This window comes from Colletes latitarsis, chromosome 7, assembly GCF_051014445.1.
Source record: "Colletes latitarsis isolate SP2378_abdomen chromosome 7, iyColLati1, whole genome shotgun sequence".
Classification (NCBI taxonomy): domain Eukaryota; kingdom Metazoa; phylum Arthropoda; class Insecta; order Hymenoptera; family Colletidae; genus Colletes; species Colletes latitarsis.
The window spans coordinates 2783340-2811072 of record NC_135140.1 but is presented as its reverse complement, the minus strand read 5'-3'; the positions used below and the strand labels follow the sequence as shown (position 1 = coordinate 2811072).

General features: G+C 34.4%; 1 protein-coding gene and 1 long non-coding RNA gene across 5 annotated transcripts; one reads left to right on the top strand and one right to left on the bottom strand.

The window, feature by feature from the left end:
• Nucleotides 1-682: 682 nt before the first annotated feature.
• On the bottom strand, nucleotides 683-26806 carry LOC143344139 (esterase FE4-like). Of its 3 annotated transcripts, none has more exons than XM_076769879.1 (8): nucleotides 26746-26806; nucleotides 7094-7382; nucleotides 6814-6999; nucleotides 5857-6056; nucleotides 5613-5769; nucleotides 5211-5537; nucleotides 1591-1735; nucleotides 683-1170 (listed from the first exon to the last, which is right to left on the bottom strand). In XM_076769879.1, the coding sequence occupies exons 2-8, from the start codon at nucleotides 7215-7217 to the stop codon at nucleotides 987-989; spliced, it is 1323 nt and encodes a 440-aa protein (XP_076625994.1). In that variant the 5' UTR covers nucleotides 7218-7382; nucleotides 26746-26806; the 3' UTR covers nucleotides 683-986. The 3 variants fall into 3 exon arrangements, with proteins under 3 accessions (XP_076625994.1, XP_076625992.1, XP_076625993.1); XM_076769877.1 differs by lacking the exon at nucleotides 26746-26806 and adding an exon at nucleotides 10429-10992; XM_076769878.1 differs by lacking the exon at nucleotides 26746-26806 and adding an exon at nucleotides 7498-7867.
• On the top strand, nucleotides 1156-5995 carry LOC143344149 (uncharacterized). 2 transcript variants are annotated; one of them, XR_013080067.1, is made up of 4 exons: nucleotides 1156-1357; nucleotides 1566-1693; nucleotides 4096-4722; nucleotides 5865-5995. It is a non-coding gene; the product is annotated as an uncharacterized LOC143344149 (long non-coding RNA). The 2 variants fall into 2 exon arrangements; XR_013080068.1 differs by lacking the exon at nucleotides 4096-4722 and having other exon boundaries at nucleotides 5865-5983.
• Nucleotides 26807-27733: the final 927 nt, after the last annotated feature.

Below are 27733 nucleotides of genomic sequence, written 5' to 3'. Positions count from 1 at the left end.
CTTACCCAATGAAAATATTGATTCATATCTTCTATCTTTTATCGAACGTGGAAGAGAATGGCGAACAAAGAAAAGAGATGGTTGAGAGTAAGGTGATTTAAAAAATATATCGTCGAGACAATATTAATGCAAAGATGGAACTTTTTTATTTCTGTTTCTTTTTTTAAGTGAATCTTGCCAACGTATTTGAAGTTTTTTGATTAAAATAAGACCAAACACGATATTATTCGTATGACATTTAGTTATATATGTATAACACATAATAAACAAAATTATTTTTCATTATTGGAGTATAGTATTACCAAACACATTATAAGTGAAACTAATACTGAGATAAAAATGCAGGAGCCCTTAGATAAAACAATAATATGAATATTGTAATCAGTGCTGGTTTGGCTTTAGGTCAAATGGTGCTTGTGAACTGCGCGATTGTCGAAAGAATTTACCGACTTGGAAGATCGCAGGAGGACACAGGCTTCTCTTTAGTGTAAACATGATTCAGTTTATCCAAATATTTTGTATACGAAAGATGGCTAAACACATGAGAAATATTTTCAAATCTCTTTAGTTAAACAAATAGTAATTATTTATTCCAAAAATCGCCTAAAATGTCACCAAATAAGAATGCCACTGTAAAGAACTAGTTTTGGGTAGGTATGTAAAAAAGATCATCTGAAAAAAATATCTTTTTAAGAAAATAAGTTTATCATAAATTAATTTTTTTTTCTTATGTAAATACATATCAATATTTTTTCTTTCGTTAATTGTGTTGGTAGAAGGTTTGTAAATTTGTAATCGTGACGCTAATTGTTTAAAATTCAATTCGTATTAAGTAATTGCCCACTGTATTAATTGCGTTATGTGTCGATTTGTTAATTGTGAACGATTCAACAAATTTGTGTAAGTATACTGGAGCCGCAGTAAGGGTCTAAAAGAGCCGTAGTTTTGTCACCGTTAACACATAGTCTTACGAGCGTTTCGCGTAATTACTTGTCTCTGAAATCTGTTTTCACTGTGAAATGGTCGAGATTGTTTACTAAATTTACTGATAGATCCGATTTCTTGGTTAATAACTCAAGCTCTTCATCGATTCCTAAGAAATGGAACTCATCCTTCGTCGTGGATTTCCAACTAGTCTTGATAACGTTATCGTCGGATGGGGTTGGATTTCTGTATTACAAACAGTGAATAAATTATAGCGTATTGTAGTAAAAATATTCAATTGAACAGGTACAAATTGGAAAATGAGATCAAAGAGGTGAAGTAAGCTCAAGGAGGAATCAAGGAGATTGGAAGACCGTATTAAAAGAATATTATTAGGAGAGGAGTGGATAATCAAGTTGGAAAAAAAGGCAAGGTAAAAGTGCAATGGAAGAGAACAATTAATACCAAAGAGAGAGGCAATATAGAATAAAGACAGAATTGTTTTCTATGGTTGGTTTAGCAATAGGTAGCTTTGTAGAGATTATTTTGAGTATATGTAATTAACTATAAGTTATAAGGTAGTAATATTAATTTTAATTTGAATGTTAATGTTAATAGAATTTGTATGTTTTATGTTAAAGGTAGAGCGTAGGAAATGGAACTTACCCTGTTTTAGCGAAATTGGTCCACAACGTGGTTAGACGTTCCATTACAATTCTGTCTGTTGTGCCATTCTCGGGCGGTTTAGGGTCTTCGGCTTTGCAAAGAGGCGAGTAAAACAAATATGCCAATTCGTCCATGTGAGATGCTCCTAAACGTTTTTTTTGTAATGTTATTTATGTTTTAATTTCTAAATGCGTATCGTATTCGCCTCGCGAGGCCAAATCAAAGCTTTCGAGTAAGGTTGCAAAACTGTTATGATATCAGTTCCGGTTTCGGTTCTAATTTTCTACTAATATCGATTTTGTAGTGATTCCATATCGGAACTTATCTGACGTTGATAAATTTTAACTACAGTAGAATATTGATTATCAGAACTTCGACTATCTAAATGACCGAACATTGTAACAAAATGGAATATGTAAATATTTTGAAATCAAGATTTAAAAAATGATTTAACATATTGAAGAAACGTCAGCAAATCTAAAATAACTTTTTCGTGAAGTAATGGGAAAAACGTAGCTTTTAGCTCCCCTTTAACTCATTTGCATCATTTTGGTACATGTATTTCATTCACATTGTAAATACAATGCGTATCATAAATATACCAACCTGTCTATATTAAATATTTTGAAATATTCAGAAAAGATTATGATGATGCGGTACTTTAGAATAATATATAATACTATTTAAGTAAATAAAACAAAAGAATTATAGTACTTTAATGTATATAATAGAGATGGTTATGTAAAAACCTAAAATACTAAATTTCAAGGGTTTCATTAATATACCAACTTATAACATTTTTATTATGTTTCCAGCAATTGGATTATGTTTTTTTTTTGATTTGCCTGTTATATGTTTTATTTGGCGTCTTTAAGAGTCTAGTGTATTATTTAGATTAACAAAAATTGTAATATATGTGTTATAATGATTGGAAAGGAGAATGCCTCGTAGCAAACAACTGTTTAATAGAGAAGAAGCCATGATTGAAACTTTTCGTATTGAAAGCAGAGAATACACCTATACAGGGTGTTCGACTACCTGGAAAAAATTTTAATGAGAGATTCTAGGAGCTAAAATAAGACGAAAATCAAGAATACCAATTTCTTGATTGAGGCATCGTTAAATAGTTATTAACATTTAAAGTTCCGCCTGTAGAACAGCAATCTGCGAACAGCTGCGTGCGCATGATAGTGGTTCTCATTCACCATGAGAAACTCTACTTACTGACTTATCGACAGCCTTACAGTTTTCTGAGTGAGAGTCACTATCGCGCGTACGCAGCTGTTCGTAGATTGTCATTCTACAGACGGAACTTTAAACGTTAATAACTTTTTAACGAAGCCTCAACCAAGAAATTGGTATTTTTGATTTTCGTCTTATTTTGGCTCCTAGAATCTCCCATTAAAATCTTTCCCAGGATTGGTCGAACACTCTGTATACGAAAGGAAGTAAAATACTTCTCTAAACGCAATTTTGGCGGTGGGTCAGTGATGATTTTGGCGTACTTCTCAATCCATGGCAAAAATTTCATAGGTTTTATTTCAACTAAATTGCAAAGCATGGATTATACAAATATGTTAGAAAATTATTTAAACCCCTTTTAGGCAGAAAACGATGATCAAAATTTAATTTTTATGCAAGACAATGCAGCAATTCATAGATCAACCCATACGTTAAACTGATTTGCAGAAAATAATATACCTTTTTTAAACTGTTCTGCACGTTCCCCTGATGTTAACCCTATTGAACAATTGTGGGGAATTTTAGGCGAATTTTTTGTAATAATCAAAAATTTGCGAATGTGCAAGAATTAAAATTTGCGATTATTGAAGCCTGGAATAATACAGATAAAAATATTATAAAAAAAACCTTATTGCAAGCATGCAAAATCGAATTTTCGATATAATTCGTAATGGTGGAAACGTAATAAATTATTAAATTTTTGTTTTCGTATATAAGATTTAAAATAAAATGAGTTTTGTTTACAGTTGACATATTTATGAAACACAGATTAAACAGTATTTTCATAATTTAAGTTATTAATTACAATAAACTAATGGAACTGCTTTTGAATATTTATTTTTATAATACTATCTAGGAATAGAAACTACTATTATAGCTTAATTTAGTTCCAAAAGATCAAATTCCTTATATTTTAAGGGGTTAGTATATTTATGATACGCATTGTAGTGTGGTGAAGAATCAATTACTGAATTTTGTACGATGCAAATGAGTTAAGTCGTGGCCATCATTTTGCTTTAGTATTCAAAATAATATACAGTGAGGAGCAAAACTGAATATATATACGACATTTTAACAAAAATAATTTTGTACTCAATATTTGCATGTAGAATACAAAAGAAACAAAATACTTAGTATTATCTACAATTTTTTGACTTTTCAAAACAAATTTAATATTTGTGATATCATTATTATTTTGCTTCATACAATTTTTGTGCATGTAGTCGGTTTTGCACCTCAACTAATTTTGAATAAACATTTCAGATTTTGGTACACTCAATATTTCATCCATAAACCTTTAACCTGGATAATTACTTCAATACGTTTAAACATACTTAATATCACTTTTCGCAATACTCTGGTGCAATAGAATCGCATCAATATGATGTTATGGAACCATTATCTAAAGATACAAAGAACAATATCATTTTCCAATTAAGATTGAGTTTATCAATGCAAGTAATTATTAGAAAATTTGCTGTTAGTCAAGGAGTTGTACATAAAATACAGAGAAAATGTAATGAAGTCCCTGCATATTTTGGAGGCCATTCAAAATTACTATCTCGTCAGGACAAGAGAAGATTGACAAGATACGTTACTTCAGAAATTGCAACAACAGCATCAATGACTGTAAAGCTATTAGAAAGCGATATTGGAAAGGAAACTAATAAGTGGACAGCTTGAAAAGCATTAAAAGAAGCCAATTTTACAGCAATTGAGAAGAAAAAACATCTGCCTTAACAAAAAAAAATGTCAAGGCCTGACTAATTTTTTCAAAAAAACATTTAAGTTGGAATATGGAGCAATGGAAAAAAAGTAATTATTTCCAACGAATCAAAAATTAATCGAATTTTATCGGATGGATGGTAGGTTCAGCACATTGAATAGAAGGTACAGTGAGCCAGTATATGTATAAGGATATTTTAGAAAAAAATTTACTAGAAACAATTGAAAATATGCCAGTACTAGAGTGTGATGTTGTTTTCCAACATAATAACGCTCCTAGGCATTGTGCGATTAGTATGAAAAATTTGCTGTGAATTCAACTATTTAAAACCATGGAATGGCCTGCTCAAGGCCCAGACATAAACCCGATTGAAAATGTCCGGGCATACTTAAAAATGAAGTTGGAAAATAAATATAGTACTCCCTCAACAACGATAACTGGTTTGTGCAAAACTGACTACACGAAAAAAAATTGTATAAAACGGAATAATGATGGTATCACAAATTTTAATTTGTTTTGAAGAGCCAGAAGATTGTAGATAATACTAAGTATTTTGTCTTTTTTGTATTCTAGTACGCAAATATTGAAGAAAAAATTATTTTTGTTAAAATTTCGTATGTGTGTTCAGTTTTGCTCCTTACTGTACAATTACCTTTGATATGACGTTTTATCCGAAGATCCGTAAACGTTCTTTCTTTCCCGAAATACGAAAACCTATAGACGTAATTGGGCATGGACGATCTCTTTACGCGATCCTCGAGGTACAATTTCAACGGAATTCCGAAATAAATATCTGTTATGAAGTGCATAAATCTGAGTAGTTTGTCCGTGGTAATTGGCTTCCCATTGAAATATCGATCCTTGATGCACTGGAATAATTCTTCGATCTCCGTTGGTCCTAACTTTTTCAAATCCCCTAAGATTTTTACGTACTCGGGCAGATAATAATTATAAGTTTTGATCGCGTTTATTCCTTGCTCTGAAAGAAAGATCAAATAAAATGAATACGACCAACTCTTTCAGCCGTTGAAATATTCTTTTGGAGAAAAATCACCATAGAAAAACATAATGCCTTCGTACGACACAAGTCCGCTCATAATGGGAATATTAATATCGTTCGACCATAATTGTTCGATCGGTAATGGTAATACGGGATTTTCGGCTATTTCGTCGTAATTCACGCCAAACGGCATGTTAAAGATATTCATTTCCTGCAAAACGATAAAAGAAACTTGTGTTTATATGTTAGAATGAGTTGTACGATTATCGTGGGACGCAGTAATGAGAAAACATTTTGCCTGTTCAGTGAGAATGGAAGAACTAGCTTTGGTGATTTCCTTATCGGACAGCCTTCGCAGCATTTCGACAACTTCCTCGGGGTCCGTTGACTTTATTCCAAGAAGCGACGCAAGCTTGAAACCGCGCTCTGGACGACTTTGGTCGAAACCCCAGGGACACGTCAAGAATCCACTTTGTAAGATCGTTTTGTGAAAGAGTCCTGACGAAAGAGAAGAAAATTTCGTTCATCGGATTATTAACATATTCGCTATTTGGTTGAAAAACTGCCAGTCCACAAAAATATTAATGAGGGGTTCTAGAGACCAAAATAAGACGAAAATCAAGAATACCAATTTCTTGATTGAGGCTTCGTTAAAAAGTTATTAACGTTTAAAGTTCCGTCTGTAGAACGGCAATCTGCGAACAGCTGCTATAGTGGTTCTCGCTCAGAAAACTGTAAGGCTGTCGATAAGTCAGTAAGTAGAGTTTCTGATGCAGAATGAGAACCACTATCACTGTTCTCAGATTGCCGTTCTACAGACGCAACTTTAAACGTTAATAACTTTTTAACGAAGCCTCAATCAAGAAATTGGTATTCTTGATTTTCGTCTTATTTTGGTTCCTAGAATCTCCCGTTAAAATTTTTCCTAGGAGTGGCCGAACACCCTGTATGTAGTAAACTTGTTCGATGCAGTACATGCTTACAATCGCGTACAAATTAAATATAGTAAATAGCCTGACTGTTGTGTATTTCTTTTTTTTTATGGGCAGAGCATTATTTTTCATTAACGTTGAACAGTTTATTTTAGTTTTTACCGAATAACCATAGTAATACACGAAATCATAAAAGTAAGGAATTTACAAACACAATGATGCAGAAATTCGAAAACCTTGCACAGAAATATGAATTAATGAAATTCAAATTCGGTTCAAAATGGATCCGGAGTCAAAGTGGCTGATAAAAATGATAAATGTACCTTTTGCTTTTGGCGATACAGTTAAAGCATGAGCTAATACACCTCCAGCGCTCTGGCCGAAAATCGTGACATTGTTAGGATCGCCTCCAAATTTGGCAATATTCTGTTTGACCCATTGCAAAGCTACAATTAGGTCTTTTAGGCCCTGGTTTCCTGGCGCGGCTCGATGCCCCAAATTCAAGAAACCTTTAAAATTTCAAGTGTTACGATTCGGTGTTAATGTCGCTCGATAAATGAAATAAAATTTAGTTATTAAGTTCAAAGCAATGGTTCAACTAACCGAATGCTCCCAGTCTATAATTAACTGCGACTATGACGACGTCTTTCTCAAGTAAGTAGTCAGGCCTTGTCAGTCTGTAACTTGCAGTTCCTGCTACGAATCCACCGCCATGAATCCAAAACATGACTGGCTTTGATTGACTAAGAGAATTCGTATAAACATTGAGATAAAGACAATCCTCTTCTCCGATAATATTGTAAGGTGGATAATCTACTGCTTGTGTACAAATCTTCCCGGTGCATGCGGTGGCGTTTTTTATACCCGTCCATGGTACAGGTGGTAGTGGATCCTATTTTACGAAAATGTACATTTTCGGTTGAATTTTTCTTTGAAACGATACGCCAAAATCATATTGTCTTATAGGGGCTTAATACGAAAGTCGTTTAAAAAGTCGATGCTCTAACCTTAAACGTTACTACGTTACTCGGAACCGAGGAGGTCATATTGATCGAAAAGGGACTACTATACAGAGATGACTTGTTGGCTAGGCACGTTGATTGGCCATAGCGTAATAGCGACGCCTGTCCTCACATGCATCATTATTGACTGAGCCGCTCAGAACTACAATTCCATCGCGTGACAAAGGACGCGAACGAAACGTATAAGGACAAAGTAGGATAGGACAAGTCTGAGAGGCATTGGTGTAACCGTACGCTCAAAATACTAGCCATGAATAGAACAAAAATGTATCTCTCGTGATTATGGAGACCCTACTACCTCCAGTAGAGCCTCTCCAGTGGGAACAAGACGGCGCGAAGACCTCCTCTCCTTGCCCTTGCCCCGTTTAGTTTGTAGGTGCCTAGCCAATAAGTTCTCACTGGATAACACTATACAGAGATGATTTGTTGGCTAGGCACGCTGATTGGCCGCTCACAACTACAACTCCATCGCGTGACAAAGGATGCGAACGAAACGTATAAGGACAGAGTGGGATAGGACAAGACTGAGAGGCATTGGCGTAACCGTACGCTCAAAATACTAGCCATGAATAGAACAAAAATGTATTTCTCGTGGTTATGGAGACCCTACTACCTCCTGTAGAGCCTCTCCAGTGGGAATAAGACGGCGCGAAGACCTTCTCTCCTTGCCCTTGCCCCGTTTAGTTTGTAGGTGCCTAGCCAATAAGTTCTCACTGGATAACACTATACAGAGATGATTTGTTGGCTAGGCACGCTGATTGGCCGCTCACAACTACAACTCCATCGCGTGACAAAGGACGCGAACGAATCGTATAAGGACAGAGTGGGACAGGACAAGACTGAGAGGCATTGGTGTAATCGTACGCTCAAAATACTAGCCATGAATAGAACAAAAATGTATCTCTCGTGATTATGGAGACCCTACTACCTCCTGTAGAGCCTCTCCAGTGGGAATAAGACGGCGCGAAGACCTCCTCTCCTTGCCCTTGCCCCGTTTAGTTTGTAGGTGCCTAGCTAACAAGTCATCACTGGATAGTACGTTCTTTGCGTTTTGCCAGGTAGTCAGCAATATATTGACGTTCTTGTTTAGATTCATATTTATCATTAGCTAAAATCGAATTCCACAATCCGACAATCAGAGTGTGTATACTGTCGCTTCTTTTTTAACATTTGATCGGTAATATGAAAAATAAACGTATCAAATCCTTGCCGCGAAAATGACACGACTCAAAAGAGAACACCTTGCGAATCGTGACTATAAAGTAATCTGCATACATTGATAATTAAGTTATAGAACTCGTAATTATTATTTTTTAGCAATTTTCGTTGAATTTAATTAACGTAAAGATATGAATGTACGGGGTATCCAAGCTGAAGCAGACCAGCTAAATATTTCCTTCGCTTTTAATAATAAGATTTGAATAGTTTCTATGGCAGAATCTTGCGAAAGAAAATTTCGTAAATGAAAAGATGCATTTGAGTTTCTCTAACGCATGTCCATCACGTGACCTTGAGCACTTTGAATCGGTCCTATAGAACTTGAGATATCACCACAGACGAGGTATACGAGTAGACCTTTCACCTTATGGACTTTCGCGGCCCAATCTGACTGCGATACCGACCTGAAAATTCGGAGGTAATTTTAGCGGTCCCTTCTCATGGATGGCGCTCAGTTGAGAAACTATTCACTGAATTAGTATTGATAGGCAGCAGCTGTAGCGTGTGTATAAATACATGTGAGTTGACTATGGGACGGATTAAAAAACGCAATTTTTAAACGACCTACAATAGTGAATACATTTCAATGAAACTTTTTTCTGAAGTAGAGCTCATGGGTATCTACAAAAAAGTATTAAACAACTTTTTTGTAGGGCGTCAAACAAAATGACTAAAAATCAAAAACGAATTTTTAAGGAAAATTGACATGGGGGTAGGTGCTTAAATTTTTCGGCGAAATTGAAAAGTTTCAATTCACTCTAGAAAAATTATTTTCAATCGCAGGAGTCAATTACAATCATTTCTGGTCAATAGACATACCCCCAAAATCCTACCCACATTTGAGAAAAAAATTCCTTACCGAAAATATAATTTCGAGTCAGAAATGTCACTTGAAAATTTCTTGTGTATCTTTAAAACGTTATAACTTCTGAACGAATTGCAGGATTTTAATGTTTGAAAATGCAAGTAACGCATATTTTCGTGAAGAATATGTAGAAATTCTAACAATATTAAAAAAGTTATTCCTTGACCTCGTAAAGTGAGAAAAACCCCATGAAAATGGTCCAATTTTCAAACAGCCATAACTCGTACAATAGTAAATATATTTCAATGAAACTTTTTTTTGAAGTAGAGCTCATGGGTACCTACAAAAAAGTATTAGACAACTTTTCTGTAGGACGTAAAACAAAATGACTAAAAATCAAAAACGAATTTTTAAGGAAAATTGACATGGGGTAGGTGCCTAAATTTTTCAGCGAAATTAAAAAGTTTCAAATTACTCTGAAAAAATTATTTTCAATTGCAGGGATCAATTGCAATCATTTTTAGTGAATGCACATACCTCCGAAATCCTACGTACTTTCGCGAAAAAAATTCTCTACCGAAAATATAATGTGTGGCCAGGAATGGCTCTGTAAGTTCATTTTCTGTCTCACTTCCTCTTGTGTTCATTTGTGTAACCTGTTGGAAATGTTGCGAGTGACACGAAAATGGTAATGGGGCTCTAGAGCCCCATAAAAAGGGGCCGAAAAAATACATTGGGTGAAAGGTTTACTCGTGTACCTAATTTCGAAAAAGATGGTTTCGAAAGAAAAGAATAAAAAAAATTGATTTTTCTAAGGTTCTAGAGTAGAAAAATCCTCTTAATGTTCATAAGTTTAGTGTTAATAAGTCTAGTAGATTTAGTATGCCTGTTACCTTGAATCTGAGTTTTCCAGTGGGAGATGCCGCGTAAGGTATCTCATGAAAAGCGATGTAAGAAGGGCCTAAAACACTTTTAACGACAACACCTCGTATTTTACCTTCCTTTACAGTAACCAGCGGCTTATACATTATCGGCTTATAACTTAATAACACTTTATTGCACTCTACACGGTATCTGCTCTTGAGGCGATCTGTACCCCTGCCGGAAACTGATTTTAATTTTAATTACAATAGTTTCTGATTTATACACAGATTCGGATATACCAGCACAACAGCGTTTCAAAGAAGGCTCATCTTATTCGAACTTGACATCGCGAATGTAAAAATTGCAATATGTGATGTATTATTTATACCCTTGCAAGAATCGTGAATGTGAACGACATTCCAGATACAGTAATCTAAATAGCTTTATTGACCCCTCCAACCTTCATGTCCGAATATGATAGCATTTGTTAACACTAGCTGCTTAGGGATTTAGATATGTTCATGGACATTTTTTCTTTCATAAGATGAAAACCATCGACAACTATTGTAATCTACATGTTTTGCCCAAGTAAAAATCAGATAGTAGACTTCTATGATTGCATCAATCCATCGACACGATCGTTAATATTTTCATGTATCGACACCCGAACATCCTGTTGCATTATCAAAAATTTATCGAAAAGCTGTTATTGATATTGGTAAGACGTATTTATTGGTATTTAGTATTGCATCGACGCAATTCAACTAGTAAGCATTATCGAGAATGTATTCATATCCCCCCCCATCTCGCAACCGATATTTATAAATACATTTGTCAAAAATTAAAAAGAATCAACGTTACATCAGCACCAGAAACAGTTTTCCCTCTTTGCTTCTCGGCGATCTTAAACTTAGGCCCGCGAGAATGTCGAGGTGAACATTGATAACAAATACTGGACCAAACTATTTTCACTCAAAAGATATAGTATTTTACCAAATTTGTATTGTTACATTACCGAGCATTTCATATATTATTTAAAATTATATTGGTGTTTTTTAAAATTAAAAATCAAACTTTTCTAAAGAATAGTGAAAAATATTAATAATTTTATTTATAAGTTTTCCAGGAACCTTAACGTTTCTATTTCATTCCATATCCTTTAACAATAATTCCGGTTTCAAACCATTCCAAAATATGCAGAATGGGAATTAATATAATATTCGAATTTTATGAGATGATATAAAGAATATCTTGAAACAAAAATGAAGAGAAAAAAAATACTAAAGTATGCGGAACCAATTGGAGGAGGGAGGTAAAATTATTACTGAATATAATTTATTGAAAGCAGAGCTATATTGTTTTGATCTAAAAGACATTTGATTTATATAGTATAATAATTAAAATTCTAACTTAAAAATATACAATACAATTTTTCATTTATTATTTATAGAATACAAATGAAGGGACATCGTTTACAGATTGCATCGATTTCCTTACCAGTATTATTGTTTACAAATGCAGAGATCTTATGTATAAACGCTACAGTGTTTATTTTTAATCATTCGACAGCTCTCAAAACTTAATACTTTTTTGTTTGGATTATAATTTAGTTTTTTTTTTAAGCAATTCTAATAATTTAATTTTACGTATATATTATTTAATTATGACTTTTTGTTATTGAATGAGTTAAATTTAGATTTAATTATTATTCATTTATATTAATTACTTTAATGTTATATGTTGCCTAGAATTCTTGTGTTTTATGTCTTTATGATGAATAACATCCTACTTCATGCTATCCCTATATTGGAAGAAATTAAATTCATTGCTCAAAAATATATCAATAAGTCACTTAGTAATTAAACACGCATAAATTTATAATAAAATATTGAAAACTAGTACAACTTTAGAAGTTCGTACATTTTTGAAGTTCATAACAAATGCATGAAGCATTGTAAAAAGTTTGGAGATTCATAAATTCATAATAAATGTATGACAAAAAGTAACTGGTTTTTCATGAATGATACTAGCTTTATTCCTAAATTCTATACTATTCACTGAATCGAGTCTCGGGGTCATGATCTGAAATTCTCGAGTTCTCATGTAACCCTAAACCTTTATCATTTTGACGAATTCACGCGTCTACTGAGTAACAATACAACTGAACAGTAATGACAATCGACAATGGATCTCTTACTAATATATGGTAGATTTCATAAATTTTTTTTTACTTGTCTGTCAACATGTCATTTCCTAATGACAAACAAGGAAAAATCCATGTTGCGTCCGTTATTCCCATAATAGGTTATCTTTCTGATACGTCGTGGCAACAAGAAGTGCAGAGTCCTTTTTTTTTTATTAACTTAAACATTATCTTTTAAAAAAACCTACAATAATCTCTTTGCTGTTCATTAATGACACACTGATAAAAAGTGTCGACAGTTGAACAAAGTTCAAGTACGTTCATTTTAACATTAATTTCGACTATTTATTGCAATATACGTATGTATACATGATGTCCAATTTTAATCTATAAATGCAAATTACTTGGAAATTATCCACTATATACAAAAATTATTCGTAAGAAAATTTGGTGTAATTAGTTAAATATACGAATATATACGAATGTAGGTATTGTATAGTATAGAAATGGCGTTTTCTCAAGTTCAGAATTTGATTTTTATCGTATTGGAATATTTTAATGAACATGTAATATTTAATTTTATGCGAAGAAATTCGATATTGAAAAAAGAGACCAAAAAATGGATTGCTAAGATTTGAACCTGAGACTTTCTAGATTGTACAATCGGGGAGGTTGAATCATGCCTTAACGGCCGCAGTTACTGACAAGTATTCATGACGTACACTTGATATATGAAACCATTTTGTTTTTCTTGTTTTTATGATAAAAATCATACAATGCGTTGTGAAACTCGTATGAAATAATTGTTTAATTTTTGTATTTATTTATACGTGAGATGTAAATATGTGTGAAAATAAACATTTATAACCATAACAGTATTTTATTTATTTGTAACAGCCAACTTTTTTCATAATAATAAAAATTAAAATTAAAAATAAATAAAAATTCAAAAATGAGCGAAAAAAAGAAAAAAACAAAATGCTCCAAATTCCGGGGGACCGAACCCCAGTTTTCCGGGCCGAATTTCTCGCTGCTAACACCACAACTAACATGGCTGCTAAAAGCACGCTTAAACTATATAGTAGATGTGCAATTTATTCCGTTACAAAAACTCAAATTTTTGTTTAAACTATTGATGGTACGGCAAAAATGTATTGGACTTTTGTGTTCCCCTCGTTGAAACCTACAACTTAAAAAAAAAAAACGTCGATCCAACGACTCCGAAATTGTACACTTTAAAGCCATTTTTTAAACAAATGGCTGGCCATAAACGTCTGGTATTTTACAGATTGCGTTTGGACACCAACCTCTACAATTCTGCCAAATTTCGTTCAAATCCCAGGTGTCAAGTCATGACTTCCCCTTGTGAGACTTACTCCCTAGCATAGTTGAAAAAACGACTCGCGGTGGAAAATTCGATATTTTGGGTATATCATCGATCCTATATCAAGAACATATAAGACTTATACATTCCTTTTATCGAGATCTACGATTTCTAATGAAAACAAAGTTAATCCAACACCTTCGAAACGTTGAAGTTTGAGGTTATTTTTTCGTAAAAACGGTTTCATCGTTTATCCTCTGAAACAACACGACGAAGAAATTAGAAAAAGCAAAGTTGAGGAAATTTACATGGTATCGTTTAAAACGCGAATGTGATATCTCGAAGGACTGTTCACAAAAAGATACGCGTACATGCTATAATTGTAAAAGTGAAGGGCATATCGCAACAGCGTGTCCATTAAAACGCGAGGTCAAGTTTGTCTGGCCGAATATGATTAAAAATACGAAATATCTCAAAGGGGCAACAATCAACGACTAAATATGTAACAGCCATTCCTCACGTGGATACATACATCTCGAAATGATTAATAAAATCAAAATTGCAACGAGATACGATATTTAGAAGATTACTGAAGATGGGATTGAACAGTTCAGAGAATAATAAAATGATAAGCGTATGGGAAATCCGTTTTGATGCGAAAATGGATGATGTATTGTGTAAAGGCGTTTAGTTTCGCGTAGTACGAGATAACGATATTATGAACGATTGTATAATAAAAAGGTCGTGATTTTAACCGCTCGAATATTGAATTCCGTAAGCGAAATGATAAGTTCACTATCAAAGAAACCGAAGACCGATTTGAGAACTTTGACGGAATTAAAGACGATGACTTTATTATAAAAAGAATGCGACTACCACTCCGAACAGATATCCAGCGGAGGAAGTTATTTATAATGATGCTTTTAAGAGTGAACTTGAACATGAGCTATTTTTCACTTGCTTATTTAATTGTATATAGTATGTAGAGTATTCTGTGAAAGTTTGAAGATATTATCTAATATGCGCTTTGAATTAGTCTGAATGTCCCCTATAAAATGATAAAAAAATAACTAAGACGATCATGATTTCGCTATGGAAATAACATACACATTCAATACCAATAAATTTTAATCAAAAAAATTTTTTCTTTTCATTCTAAAATGATCGTATATGGCTGAAAAATTATGCGTCGCGTTGTAGAATACACTCTGTATATTATGGAAAAATAGTCTATTTTAAGGTTAGACCTCTGTATATTGTTAGATGAATCTCCTGACTTCCTCCTCTCCAGTTGCTATTTGATAAAACTTTTATCACGTTTAGTCTATAAAAACCATTCTATTTTTAAGTATTTCAACTAGGGAAACCATGACAATTTGTTATCAAAGATGATCCCTAGTACTTTGATAGGGTCTATAATTCTAAATTTTGCGGCTGCTTGCCGTTATAGGAAAAAGTAAGCGAGATAACAGAAGGAAAGAAGAAAAGGAAAGGAAAGGAGAGCGTTTTGTCCTGGGCCTACCAGTGAACTTATCAGTAAGGTAACCCTAGCTGGCTCTGCCTTAAATGTCGAAACAGTTAATGGTTGGTCGAGGAGTGTAGGTATACGAGGTGTGTAAATTAAGTAATAAGGCTACGTAGCGTTCGTTCTGTCAACATTCGGGCTGCTGGACTTGGAGAGACGGTAGGTTAACGTGTGATACGCCTTCGATACTTTGTACCCGCTAGAGCTATTTGGTTGTCCGTAGCAACTGTTTTCGTAAAACAGTTCTTTCTAGTGCGTTCTAAAAATGAGTCAAAAGTCATGCTGATTTGCTTTTTCGATAGCCAGGGAATCGTCCACAAACAGTTTGTGCCTCAAGGCCAAACGGTTAATCAACACTTTTACCGAGAGGTTCTAGAAAAACTTCGAAAAAGGATCATGCGTGTGAGGTGTTGCATCACAACTGGGTGTGTTGCATCACGACAATGCGCCTTGTTACACAGCAATTTCAGTAAATGAGTTTTTGGCCAGTAAAAACATTCCTGTGGCACCTCAGCCTCCTTATTCGCGTGACTTGAATCCTTGTGATTTTTTCCTCTTCCCGAGATTGAAAAATCACCTCAAGGGACGCCATTTTGGGACACTCGAAAACATTGATGCGGTTGTAACCGACTAGCTGAAGGCTATACCAGTATCCGAGTTCCAGCATTGCTATGAGGATTGAAAGAATCGTCTCCAGCGCTGTGTGGCTTCCCAAAGAAGTTATTTTGAGGGAGACAATATTGAATTGTAATTCTATTCGAATAAAAAAATTTTTTGAAATCAGTCTCATTACTTATTTTACACACCTCGTATACAGGGTGTTTGGCCACCCCTGGGAAAAATTTTAATGGGGGATTCTAGAGGCCAAAATAAGACGAAAATCAAGAATACCAATTTGTTGATGGAGGATTTGTTAAAAAGTTATTAACGTTTAAAGTTCCGTCCGTATTGAATTTTTTTCTCGAAAATGCGCGAGATTTCGGGGTTATGTCTATTCACCAAAAATGATTGTAATTGACCCCCGCAACCGAAAATAATTTTTCCAAAATGATTTGAAATTTTTTTTCTCCGTCGTAAAATTTCACACCTTCTCGAATTTTTTTCTAGAAAGTGGGTAGGATTTCGGAGGTATGCTTATCTTAAGGAATTTTTTTCTCGAAAGAGTGTGGGATTTCGTGGGTATGTGTAATGACCAAAAATGATTGTAATTGACCCCCGCAATAGAAAATAATTTTTCCAAAACGATTTGAAATTTTATTTTCCCGCCTAAAAATTTCAGCGCCTAACCGATTTTTTTTCTCGAAAGTGGGTAGGATTTCGAAGGTATGTGTATTCACAAAAAATGATTGTAATTGCCCCCCGCAATTGAAAATAATTTTTCTAGAACAATTTGAAATTTTTTAATTTAATTGTTAATAACTTTTTAACGAAGCCTCAGTCAAGAAATTGATATTCCTGATTTTCGTCCTATTTTGGCCTCTAGAATCTCCCATTAAAATTTTTCCCAGGGGTGGCTGAACACCCTGTATAGGAATAGGTACTCAGCAATGTTACCAGACTGGGTACTCGGTGCATCGGGTATTCCTCATTCCACTTTCGTACACTATGCCAGATCACGTGTACGTGAGCTCGCAGAGCTTCGAAGAATCAAGAAAGACAAACTGACACTCGTCTTCTTTTTCGATTCTTTGAAACTGTCCGAAGTGAGTGTGAATGCACTTCAGAAGATAAATGTGAAATTTTCCTTCTCACTCTCGAAACAACTGAAAACGACCTCGTGTCAACGACATATGATTTGATATCTCGGCTGCCCAGATATTTTTGCTTTCCGACCAATGTAGGTACATAAGAGTAAAATTCCATCACAGACGAGGTATACGAGTAGACCTTTCACCCAATGTATTTTTTTGGTCCATTTTTTTGGGGTTCTAGAGCCCCATTACCATTTCCGTGTCACTCGCAACATTACCAACAGGTTACACAACTGAACATAAGAGGAAGTGAGACAGAAAATGAAATTACAGAAATTTTAGTATTTTTTAACGAAATGAAAGCTGTACAGTCCAGAATTGAGCATCAATCGATTAATTTCATTGGAGTATCAAATCGATTAAGATTATTTAAAGATTTCAAGATTATTAGAAAATCCTTATTTATTTAAAAAATAACTCGGTATGGCAATCAGATTGAGTCATCAAAGTCCATAAGGTGAAAAGTCTATTCATATACCTCATGTGTGTTTCGCATAGCATCAAAAGAAAAACGGTAGCTTGGAATGTTTATTGTATTTCTTTTACAATCAAGATTCCTATCTAGGATAACCTCGACGAGAATTTTTTTTCTCGAAAATGGTTAGGATTTTGAGGGTATGTCTATTGACTAAAAATGATTGTAATTAACTCCTGCGATTGAAAATAATTTTTCTAGAGTGAATTGAAACTTTTCAATTTCGCCGAAAAATTTAAGCACCTACGCCATGTCAATTTTCCTTAAAAATTGGTTTTTGATTTTTAGTCATTTTATTCGATGCCCTACAGAAAAGTTGTCTAATACTTTTTTGTAGATGCCTTTGAACTCTACTTCAGAAAAAAGTTTCATTGAAATATATTTACTATTGTAGGTGTTATGGTCGTTTGAAATTGCGTTTTTTAATCCGTTCTATAGTCAACTCACATGTATTAACGTACACACTATAGCTGTCTGACCATCAATACTAATTCAGTGAATAGTTTCTCAACTGACTGCCATTCATGAGAAGAGGCCGTTAAAATCAGCTCCGAATTTTCAGGTCGGTATGGCAGTCAAAGGCTTACGGACTTTCGTGGCCCAATTTGACTGCCATACCGACCTGAAAATTCGGAGCTGATTTTATTAGTTTGATGGGCAGACAGCTGTATTGTGTGCATAAATACATGTGAGTTGACTATGGGAGGGATTGTAAGGCTTACGGACTTTCGTGGTCCAATTTGACTGCCATACTGACCTGAAAATTCGGAGCTGATTTTATTAGTTTGATGGGCAGACAGCTGTATTGTGTGCATAAATACATGTAAGTTGACTATGGGAGGGATTGAAAAAAGCAGTGCAGTGTATTATCAGATGGCATGCCCGTGCCCAAAGGAAACTGCTCCTCCACTTACACAACTTATACAACTAATGCACAACCACCTTGTATGTGAGTTCTGGCGCTTCGTATAGCTTCGGAGATTCGAGAAAGACGGTGAATATGAGTCTACCCTTCTTGCTTTCAACACAGCTGAAATTCGACTTCGCATCACCGGCATGCGATTTCGAATCTCGCCTGCCCAGGCATTTTTTACTTTCCGACATACCCGCAACACGTTCAGTTTAAACAATAAAAACTTTAATTATAAAAGGTCAGTTAACTATGGAAGGCACACATGCAGTTAGGGAATTAACTCAGCTTTCAGATAGTATGAATTTTATTGTAACTTAAATAAAAATACAACAGACAAATGCCGAATGAAGTAAAAAAATCAGCGAGAAAAAAGTATTCATACAGAATTTTATTTGTATGTGAATCAGTCATATTTATAATAATTAATATTTTGTAGGATATCCGTTATTATCAATAATCGCTTGTAATTGCCTGGGCATAGATTCAATTAAATTATTTGTTACATTTCTCTCCATTTTTTGCCATTCCTCTTGCAAAGCATTTGTTAAATCATTTTTATTTGAAATTTTATATTTTTGCAAACGATGTTTCAATTCTTGCCATATATGCTCAATTGGATTTATGTCCGGTGATTGCGGAGGAGTTTCCAGAACGTGAGGCGTATTGTATAAAAGCCATTCTCTAATTAAACGAGTCTTGTGGATGGGAGCATTATCTTGCTGAAAATAGTAATTATCAGAAAGACCTAATTTCCGTGCGCTGTATTTCAAATTTGATTTTAAAATATCTAAATATTTATATTGATCTACTATTCCATCAATGAGATGCAAGTTTCTCCGGCCATTTACGGCCATACAGCCCCATACCATAAGGCTACTTCCACTATGTTTGACTGTAGGTCTAATATTTTTGGGCCTTAAAGATTCTCCCTTTTTTCTGTACACTAATTTTCGTCCATCTGAACCCCAAGTATTAAACTTGCTCTCGTCTGAGAAAATAACTTGCTTCCAAAAATCTAACGATTTATTTATGTAAATTTTTGCGAAATTAAGTCTTTTTTCTCTATTCACCTTATTGGCGTAGGGGTTTTCCTCGCTACTCGTGCGAAATACCCTGATTCTTTAAGTTTGTTTGATATCATTTTTGGACAAATTTTGTTACCAGTTCTTGCTTCTAATTCTGCTGCGATTTTAGGTGCACTTTAAAATGGATTTTCTTTTATTTTCTTTGTAATAAATCTTTCATCCCTTTCAGTTAACTTACTCGGTCTCCCGGAACGACGCATATTTTCAATTAATCCTGTACTTTTGTACTTATTAACTATATATTGTATACTAGCATGACTCCTTTTTACTATTTCACCAATCTCGCGAAGTGATTTCCCACTTTTCCATAATTCAATTACAATTTTTCTTTCCTCTATTGTAGTTTCCTTATTTTTAGCATTCATTATGATACAAAGTATGATTCTTTAAAAAACCACGCTCACAATTGACGAAATGCTATGAAACAAAAGAAACAGAAATAAAAGAAAGACGAGATTCTCCCAAGATTTTGAGTTTTATTGATATATTTCGCCAATAGATTTCACGTATGAATACTTTTTTCTCGCTGATTTTCTTACTTCATTCGGTATTTGAGATTTGTCTGTTGTATTTTTATTTAAATCATAATCAAATTCATACTATCTGAAAGCTGAATTAATTTCCCAACTGCATATGTGCCTTTCATAGCTAAGTAGCCTCCTATAATCAGAGTTATTATTGTTTAAACTGAATGTATTGCGGTGTATGGATACTTTTTTCGGTAACTGTATGTAGGCGCATATAAGCAAAATATCATATTGAAAAAAAAATTTCAAAAATTTTTTTTACAGAAATACACGTTTTATTTAACTATTAAAAAAAAGATATTGTTTTACTATGCTTATGGACGTGCGTTCATATATTTATACTATTAATACGATTGAGTCTAAACAATCGAATGAATTTAAATGTAATTTTAAATTTTTAAATCTGAAAAAATTTGGGAATACTGTCCTATTTGTCCTCTTTGTTTAGCAATTTAAAAAACGCTGACTCATTAAAATCAATCAGATGAAAATGAATGGAAGTTGGCACCGCCCCTGCTGAAAGTAAAAGACTGGAAAATTTTTCTACTTTCAATGAAGGAAACACTTTTACTTAATCTTTTTCGAAGGCGAAGGCGAAGGCGAAAAAGTCGATTTCGCTACGGCAACAATGGTTGGACGCGACGCATGGACGTTCCCCCGAAATAGGGGATCGGTTTTTGTTTTCCAGAGACGCGAATGATACGATCGAAAACGCGAAAAGCGTTAGTTGGATAACGGAGAGAGCCGCGAGGTTCCGTATGAAATAAAAAGACACGACCCCCAGCAACAGCGTGCGTTTTATTTGCCCAACATAGTCACTCACAGGCTAAACCTTGAAATTAAAATCAAAATAAAAATTAAATATACAACATAAAATCTTTTCTATATTGCAGAAGATAGGGATAAATTGTAGTTAATTGTATTATGTAAAATTTATTTCAAACACTTGAAAAATCATCTTCTGTCTTCTCCATTCATCATCAAGCCTTTCTTCTTTGAATGTAGATTAACTTGTTTTATTTTCAATTAATTTATATTTACAAGCATGTCTCTATAAATTTCAAATCCATTAATCAATTTGAATTTGTGATATTATGTCAACTAGTTTGGAAAATATGGTTTCGAGAAAAACGCATTTAAAATTTCTGATATGATTATTAACCACTGGGTAATCTTTCCTTTAAATGGCTATAACTTTGTTATTTCTACGACTTTTAATGAGTCTACATTTATGTTGGATTCCAATAAAATTGACAACACTTTATTTAAGAAGAGAACTCGTACAGATGTTAGATCGACTGAATACTAAACTCTTTCTGGTCTGTTTTTCGGTATTGCAGGCGTTTATATGCTATTGCTGGAAATAGGTAGAGGTAGGGACGATGAGTAATGTTTGCGATGTGACGGAGTGGTGTTTGTCTGGTCGTGTTGGTCATCTAACATTTATTATAATTGCTAAATAAAGAGGACGAGTTGCGAGCCAAAGATCAGTTGCAGGGTTTTTAAAAAGAAGGACAGATTGGCATTTTTGTTCTCATTAATGTTTGTGGCGTGTTTGCGAGGGATGTGTCCAATATACATATACAGGGTGTTTGGCCACCTCTAGGAAAAATTTACATGAGCGATTCTAGAGGCCAAAATAAGACGAAAATCAAGAATACCAATTTGTTGATGGAGGCTTCGTTAAAAAGTTATTAACAATTAAATTCAAAAATTTCAAATCGTTCTGAAAAAATTATTTTCGGTTGCAGGGGTCAATTGCAACCATTTCTGGTGAATACACATACTTCCGAAATCCTACCCACTTTCGAGAAAAAAATTCGAGTAAGTGTTGAAAGTTTCGGGTGAAAAAAAGACTTTCGAATCGTCTTGGAAAAATTATTTTTAGTTGCAGGGGTCAATTGCAAGCATTTTTGGCCAACAGATATACCCCCGAAATCCTACTCAGTTTCGAGAAAAAAATTCCTTACCGAAAATATAATTTCTGGCCAGAAAGGTCTGCCCGAATTTTCATCCGAATCTTTAAAACGTCATAACTTCTGAACGGATTGGACGATTTTAATGTTTAGAAAAGCAAACTACGCGTATTTTGGTGTAGAATATGTAGAAATCGCAAAAATATTCAAAGAGTTAATCCTTGACCCCCCAAAATGAGAAAAACCCCATAAAAATGGTCCAATTTTCAAACAGCCATCACTCCTGCAATTGTGAATATATTTCAATGAAACTTCTTTTCTGAAGTAGAGCTCATGGGTACCTACAAAAAAGTATTAGACAACTTTTCTGTAGGGCGTCAAACACAATTACTAAAAATGGAAACGAAATTTTTAAGAAAAATCGACAGGGGGTAGGTGCCTAAATTTTTCGACAAAAAAAAAAATTTTAATCGTGTGAGAATTTGGGTGTGATCACACGATGTACGGACATTTTATGAACGCGTCTTTACGGCGCCTACTCGTACTCGTACAGGCATTAGCCTCATTTGTTCTTGTTACTGTTTCTAACGACTGTTTATCCAACTGTATGTGTTAAATATTGTATCTCTGACGAACTGTTCTTTTTATGGCATTTATTATATCGGACACTTAATTAATATTCCCTTAACTGCGTTTAATAACCAATAAATCGTTCTGGAGAAATCATTTTCGGTTACGGGGGTCAGCTACAATAATTTTTGGTGAAGAAGCATACCTCCGAAATCCTACCCACTTTCTAGAAAAAAATTCGAGGTGTGAAATTTTACGACGGAGAAAAAAAATTTCAAATCATTTTGGAAAAATTATTTTCGGTTGCGGGGGTCAATTACAATCATTTTTGGTGAATAGACATAACCCCGAAATCTCGCGCATTTTCGAGAAAAAAATTCAATACGGACGGAACTTTAAACGTTAATAACTTTATAACAAATCCTCCATCAACAAATTGATATTCTTGATTTTCGTCTTATTTTGGCCTCTAGAATCCTCCATTAAAATTTTTCCCAGGGGTGGCCGAACACCCTGTATATACATACTATATGTACACTCCCAGCCAAAAAGATAGCACATGTGTGCTATCTTTAATTTCTCACTGTCACACGTACAATTTTGGGTTTGTAACGCATAATATAGTAAGCTTACGAGCTCAGAAGATGCGGATCACTGCAAAAATGTTGCGGCATCACGTTGTTTTGTTTTTCAAAACAGAAACAGTGTTGTATTCTAGGAACGAAATGATAGCACATTCCGTCTACATGTTTATAAACTGCTCAGTATTTCGCGATCTCTTAGGTATTCAAGACGCGAAAGTATTGCCTAGTAATTTTCAAGAATGGGACGGGGAAAAAAATTAACGATATCAAAAATAAAGCATATTTTTGAACTGAAAAGGCAAAATTTATCAGTATCTAAAATTTTGAAAATAACTAGTATAAGTGGAAAGGTAGTCCATAATTTACTTAAAGACGTGGAAAGTTATGGTAAAAAGAAGAGTAGTGGAAGACCATCATCGTTATCACAACGGGATAAACGAACTGTTTTGCGTATAGCTTCCAATACCCAGTGTACAACAAAACAAATCGTGCAAGAGGCTGGCGTGAATGCAAGTGTTTCAAGTGTTCGTCGTGTATTACAATCATGCAAGCACATTAAAAGACTAAAAATAAAAAAGAAACCTGCATTAACTCCACGGCACAAACAAGAACGTTTACAATTTGCCAAAGATCGAATACACTGGAAGAAGAAGTGGCGAAAAGTGATATTTTCCGACGAGAAAAAATTTAATTTAGATGGACCTGATAGTTTAAACTATTATTTCTACGATCTAAGAAAAGAAAAATTGTCAAAAATTCGGCGAACAATGGGCGGTGGTGGAATAATGGTGTGGGCGGCAATCGGTTACTTCGGTAAGACGGAAATGAAATTTATTCGTGGAAAAATGAACAGTAAATATTATTTGGATTTGATAAAGCAACAAATTATAAAGCATGCCCTACGCATATCTGGGTCTGGATTCATATATCAACATGATACTGCAGCGGTACATACTGCAAAACTTGTAAAAACATATTTTGAAAAAGAAAAGATATCTGTTTTATCATGGCCTGCGCGCTCACCGGATATTAATATCATCGAAAATTGTTGTAGTCAACTCAGTCAAACAGTTTACAAACATGGGAAACAATACGAGAATTCTACGAACTAAGAGAAGCTATTGTCGCGAAATGGAGCAATTTAAATCAAGAAAATATTCAAAAATTATATAAGTTGTTACACAATAGAATGATTGAAATTATAGAAAATAAAGGAGGATGTACTGATTATTAAACAATTAATGAATAACTATATAAATTGATAATAAATTAAATAAATGTTTATTATTTTATAAGTGTGCTATCATTTCGTCCTTGGTATACAACATTGTTTCTGTTTTGTAAACAAAATGCTGTGATGCCGCGACATCATTGCAGCGATCCGCATGTTCTGAGCTCGTAAGCTTACTATATTATGCGTTACAAACCCAAAATTGTACGTGTGTTATTGAGAAATTAAAGATAGCACACATGTGCTATCTTTTTGGCTGGGAGTGTATATAATCAATTCATTTTCCTTCAATAATTCTCCATTGCAAAAATTCTACTGTATTCTTACATTTTGTTATATTTCAAAATTTTCCCATATTATTAGAAAGTAGGTATACGGCGAAAGCTATACAACTTTATAGTTCCTAACATGGATAATGTGTATATGGATAATAACGCATGATCGCTTGGTGTGGAAAGTCAACGAATCTTCAAAAAGCGCCCAGGTCTGTTTTCGAGAAATGTAAGGTCTGTCAGTTGCGATGGCTTTTGACGTTTACTGACGATTCGAACGTGTGGCGATTGGCGATGCCAGGCCTGCTTTCGAGAAATGTAAGCGACGTCAGCGATGCAAGAGCGAGGAGGAAAGCGAGTATCAGCCTGTTCTCGACTCTTCCGAAACTCCACGAGCTCACGTACACGCAATTGGGCATAGTGTGCGAAAGTGGAATGAGGAGTTCCTGGGGCCTCCGATGCGCGGTCTCATAATATTGATTTCGAGTCGCAAATATATTTCTGCCGGGTTATTTTTTAAATAAATGATGTATTACAATTTAAAATAAAAAATAGAGGATTCAAAGGCACTTACAAAAAAGTATTAGACAACTTTTCTGTAGGGCATCGAACAAAATGACCAAAAATCAAAAACGAATTTTTAAGGAAAATTGACATGGGGCAGGTGCCTAAATTTTTCGGCGAAATTAAAAAGTTTCAAATTACTCTAGAGAAATTATTTTCGATAGCTAGGATCAATTGCAATCATTTTTGGTCAATAGACATACCCTCAAATTCCTAACCATTTTCGAGAAAAAAAATTCTCGTTGAGGTTATCCTAGATAGGAATCTTGATTGTAAAAGAAATACAATAAACATTCCAAGCTACCATTTTTCTTTTGATGCTATGCGAAACACACATGAGGTATATGAATAGACTTTTCACCTTATGGACTTTGATGACTCAATCTGATTTCCATACCGAGTTATTTTTTAAATAAATAAGTATTTTCTAATAATCTTGAAATCTTTAAATAATCTTAATCGATTTGATACTCCAATGAAATTAATCGATTGATGCTCAATTCTGGACCGTACAGCTTTCATTTAGTTAAAAAATACTAAAATTTATGTAATTTCATTTTCTGTCCCACTTCCTCTTGTGTTCATTTGTGTAACCTGTTGGTAATGTTGCGAGTGACACGGAAATGGTAATGGGGCTCTAGAGTCCCATAAAAATGGACCAAAAAAATACATTGGGTGAAAGGTCTACCCGTATACCTCGTCTGTGATGGAATTTTACTCTTATGTACCTACATTGGTCGGAAAGCAAAAATTCTGGGCAGCCGAGATATCAAATCATATGCCGTTGACACGAGGTCGTTTTCAGTTGTTTCGAGAGTGAGAAGGAAAGTTTCACATTTATCTTCTGAAGTGCATTCACACTCACTTCGGACAGTTTCAAAGAATCGAAAAAGAAGACGAGTGTCAGTTTGTCTTTCTTGATTCTTCGAAGCTCTGCGAGCTCACGTACACGTGATCTGGCATAGTGTACGAAAGTGGAATGAGGAATACCCGATGCACCGAGTACCCAGTCTGGTAACATTGCTGAGTACCTATTTTTTTTATTTCCTTCGCTTTTAATAATAAGATTTGAATAGTGTCTATGGCGGAATCTTGCGAAAGAAAATTTCGTAAATGAAAAGATGCATTTGAGTTTCTGTTTGGAAGGAATATCACGTTATCAATTTCCGTGTATCTTTTTCCACGTGTTTACGCGTATAATAAAACTCACTGCTTATTATAACAATATGAATATATTTAATGTGCCACATGCGTAATACAAAATGCCTCTCCGATATACCACCTTTGCCCCATTATATCCGGCTACGGAATTCCCTCATTTGTTTCGTGGCCCTGGTTGAGCACGCATCTTCCACTAACTTCTACCTACCAAAATCCCTATGCAGCACACTGTGCTAACACTTACATACTAAATTTACTACGCGATACACACACTATCAGTTTCTCTACCATGTCCATCACGTGACCTTGAGCACTCTGAATCGGTCCTATAGAACTTGAGATATCCCCACAGACGAGGTATACGAGTAGAGATGGCGTGCAAAATCACTAACTGTGATTTATCACAGTGATCACAAAATCACGATCACGCTCGTGATTAACTCCATTCATGACCGTGATCCGAATGATGGCGTCTTAGTAGCAGTTCACGTTACTGATTGTAGTGTTCCGCTAACTCCCCTTAGTGGGCATTCAAGGAAGTAAAAATGCGCCAAATTTAAATTGTATAGTAATGTAGTCTAAGCAATGAAAAAGGCTGCTTAATTGCATATTTTGTAAATTTCAAATGTCAAATTGTTAGAGTCGATTATTTAAATAAATGATAAGTTTGTTGTTACGAAGAAAAAGTATTGCTTAGATGTTAACACTCGCTTTAAAAATAAGAAAAAGTATAAATCATCAGTAATGAAAATTCTTATGTTCATTCATATGAAAACATTAATATTATTGTCGCTAATAATTTTGAAAATCGAATTATTAATCAATAACAAATATCAAGTATCCGTAACAGTGATGGACATTCGTGGGAACTTTGGTCATGCGCACTGGAATTTTCCCTCGTGGGATTTTGTATGTCATAGATGTATCTTTAGCGCAAAAAGAGGTGCATGTTGGGAATTCCCATGTTTTGTACAAAATTGAACTTTCTACTTCAAATGCTCGCCAATCACACAAAAATTAACTTATCGAAGATCCCCTACGTATTTCTCTAGCTATACTCATGTAGATTAAGAGAAAATTTTTTGTTTTTGTCTCTTTCCCTGTAACTTCCTTAAATTTTGTTCCTTACCGGGATCCAACGATACCCTAAATTCTAGTTAAGTGTATACGGTAGTGATCATGCGTTCCAGTGCGCATGCCCAAATTCCCACGAATGTCCATCACTGGTTCCCTCCCTACCAATCAAAAGCGATCACGAAGAATCACGGATCACTGTGAAAAATCACTGTGATT